Below are 2382 nucleotides of genomic sequence, written 5' to 3' on the forward strand. Positions count from 1 at the left end.
CTCTCTTGAGGGGTTCTGTGCCCTGGGGGGTGTGTGGGGCCCACGCTGAGGTGACCTGTCCCCTGAGGACAGTGTGGGGCCCACGCTGAGGGGCTCACTGCCCCCCGAGGGGACCGTGGGGGTCTCCCCTGAAGGGTTCTGCCCACAGGGGGATGTTGGTGACTCAGATAAGGGGCCTGATGTGTAGGGGAGACCCTCAAAGAGGGTTGTGAGGAGCAAGCTCTGAGGGAGGTCCCTGGGAATAGAGGGGGGAATAGAGAGGGTTCCCCGGGAACAGCTGCTCTAAATGGGGTTTTAAACAACGCCAGAGGGAACAGCAGAGCCAGGGAGCCCGGCTGGCCGGCACGTTAGGAACGCAGCACCTCTCTTCTGTTGCTGGGGAGCAAATAGGGCTGTTGGTTTTCTGCTGTTATTAACTGCTATGGTTCTGTGAAGTCTGTGGAAAAGTACTCTAAATAGAATGTATTTGTGCAGTGGAAGAGCGAAAAAAACATCAACTGAAATGGGCACTGAGGAGCGGATTGTCTTTTACAACCTTTAGACTCTGAAGCGTTTATAAAACGGGTAACAATAGTTGCGGGGCTTTTGCCCCACTGAGCGTGTTGGTGATGTACTTCTCTTGGAAAGGATTCTCTCTGGAATTTCACTTACTGTTTGGTTGCAGATACGAGGGCTTCAGCAGCATCTGCTCTCAACACAAATAATGTTGAATTTCCTTGGAACTTGCTTTCAGTAGATTTCTATGTGAGGCACAGGTCTGCCAGCTTCCTCCCAACATGTTTTGAGTGTATCGCAGAGCTTTTACCAGAATGAATAGAAAACCCCAGCGTTTGCAGGAGTGTCGTGCTGTGGGAGAACTGGGCAGCCAGGAGGACAATACGGCTTTGGATCTGTGTAACAGACTCTACATCAACAGCTGTAAACATTGAGAATTGGCCAGTCGAGGCGAGGAAAAAAATTCCTCGCTCCCACTTCACTAGCTCTTCCTCTCAGCCTGATTTCCCGAGGCGAGGAGTCTTCTGTGACCTTTTCATTGGTTTTGTCCCTCTGCAAAAACTCGTAAACACTGAGTTTTGCACATGGCGGGGGTCTGGCTTTCTGCCCTTCAGTATTTCTGTTTGCTGGGAGACCTCATTGATCACAGACACCCACAACTAGCTTGGGTTGGATTTCTCAGCTGCTAGGAAGATGTTAATCTTTCTCCTGTGAAGGAGGTAGTAGCCCAGCGGTGACAACTGTCCCGTCTTTAGCTGTGGTTAGGGATAAGAGTGAAAACGGGGGGAAGCAGAGATTACAGCACGTAAGTTGTGAGAGAGAAGGAGCCGTAACCTGGCTTTTTAGCTCTGCTGATCACAGAACTGGTTCTTTTTCTATATACAGGCTATACCCGTATCAGATCTAGAATTCTCCAGAAGATAGTGGCTTTCCTTTCATAGTGTTTTCTTTATCTTGACAAACCACAGAACATTTAATAGTTTGAATTATAAATCACACTCTGGAACCTCTGTAGTTATTTTTGGGATGATAGATATCTACAGAGAGGAGAAAATGAAGGGATAGTGAGAAAAATTCAGGGTTTTGTGTAAATGTGATAAAGCTGAAATGTGTTTAGGGTGCTGAGCTTCATGTTCTTTAAGAAAACGTTTCTTTTGCCTGAGCCATCAGTTGATGCGGTTGCAAGGTCCTGTTAGGGCAGGTCCAGGACTCGGTGTGACCTCAGAGCGGGGTAAGTGCCTTGTCCAGAATTACTCACTTTTTTGGAGTTGGTTTGCTTCTCTGCAGGCATGCGTCAGGCACCTTAGATTCCTCTGTTAGTTTCTAACTTGTCTCTTTTGGTTTTGTTTTGGTTTTTTTTCTTCTTGTTAGTCGCCTGTCTTGGCTGGAGAACTCTGGAGTTGGCTTCTCCTTGGATTATCCCACCATAAGTTTACACGCCGTCTCCAGGGACCTGAGTGCCTACCCCCGGGAGCACTTGTATGTCATGGTGAATGCCAAATTCGAAGGTATGCCCAGAGCGTTGCTCAGTGTTCCCATGCAGTCCTGAGCGGCATGATCTCTTCTTCAAAAAGAGTAAATGTTGGGTTTAAAAATGATATGCGTCATTCAAGTAATAGCTTGTATTTTTGTTTTGATTTCCCTGAAAGATAGTTATTTTAGAAGTGTGGCTTTGCCCTTGTTTAGAGTCACTTCTGTACTGTTCCGCCCTCAGCGTGTGACTACGTACAGCTTTATCCGCTGAAAATTGATTCTCTGCTCTCTAATCATCGTTTTAAGCAATTTATTTCCTCTGCAGTCTCCCTGTGATTCCAGCTTAGGCATCATTTTTGCTTTATTGAATTTATGTTAATGTTGCTGCCCTCTCTGGGCTTTATGAATTCCTGC

General features: G+C 46.9%; 1 protein-coding gene across 1 annotated transcript in view; it reads left to right on the forward strand.

The window, feature by feature from the left end:
* Nucleotides 1-1858: 1858 nt before the first annotated feature.
* The window catches only part of CLNS1A (chloride channel, nucleotide-sensitive, 1A), a gene marked incomplete at its 5' end in the record, with an annotated part of 8386 nt that continues 7862 nt past the window's right edge, over nucleotides 1859-2382 (forward strand). The window contains one exon of the mRNA XM_010072872.1: nucleotides 1859-2003. Coding sequence (XP_010071174.1) covers nucleotides 1859-2003 — 145 coding nt within the window. The remainder of the gene's footprint in view (nucleotides 2004-2382) is intronic.

The sequence above is a fragment of the Pterocles gutturalis genome, unplaced genomic scaffold, assembly GCF_000699245.1.
Source record: "Pterocles gutturalis isolate BGI_N339 unplaced genomic scaffold, ASM69924v1 scaffold37602, whole genome shotgun sequence".
Classification (NCBI taxonomy): Eukaryota; Metazoa; Chordata; class Aves; order Pterocliformes; family Pteroclidae; genus Pterocles; species Pterocles gutturalis.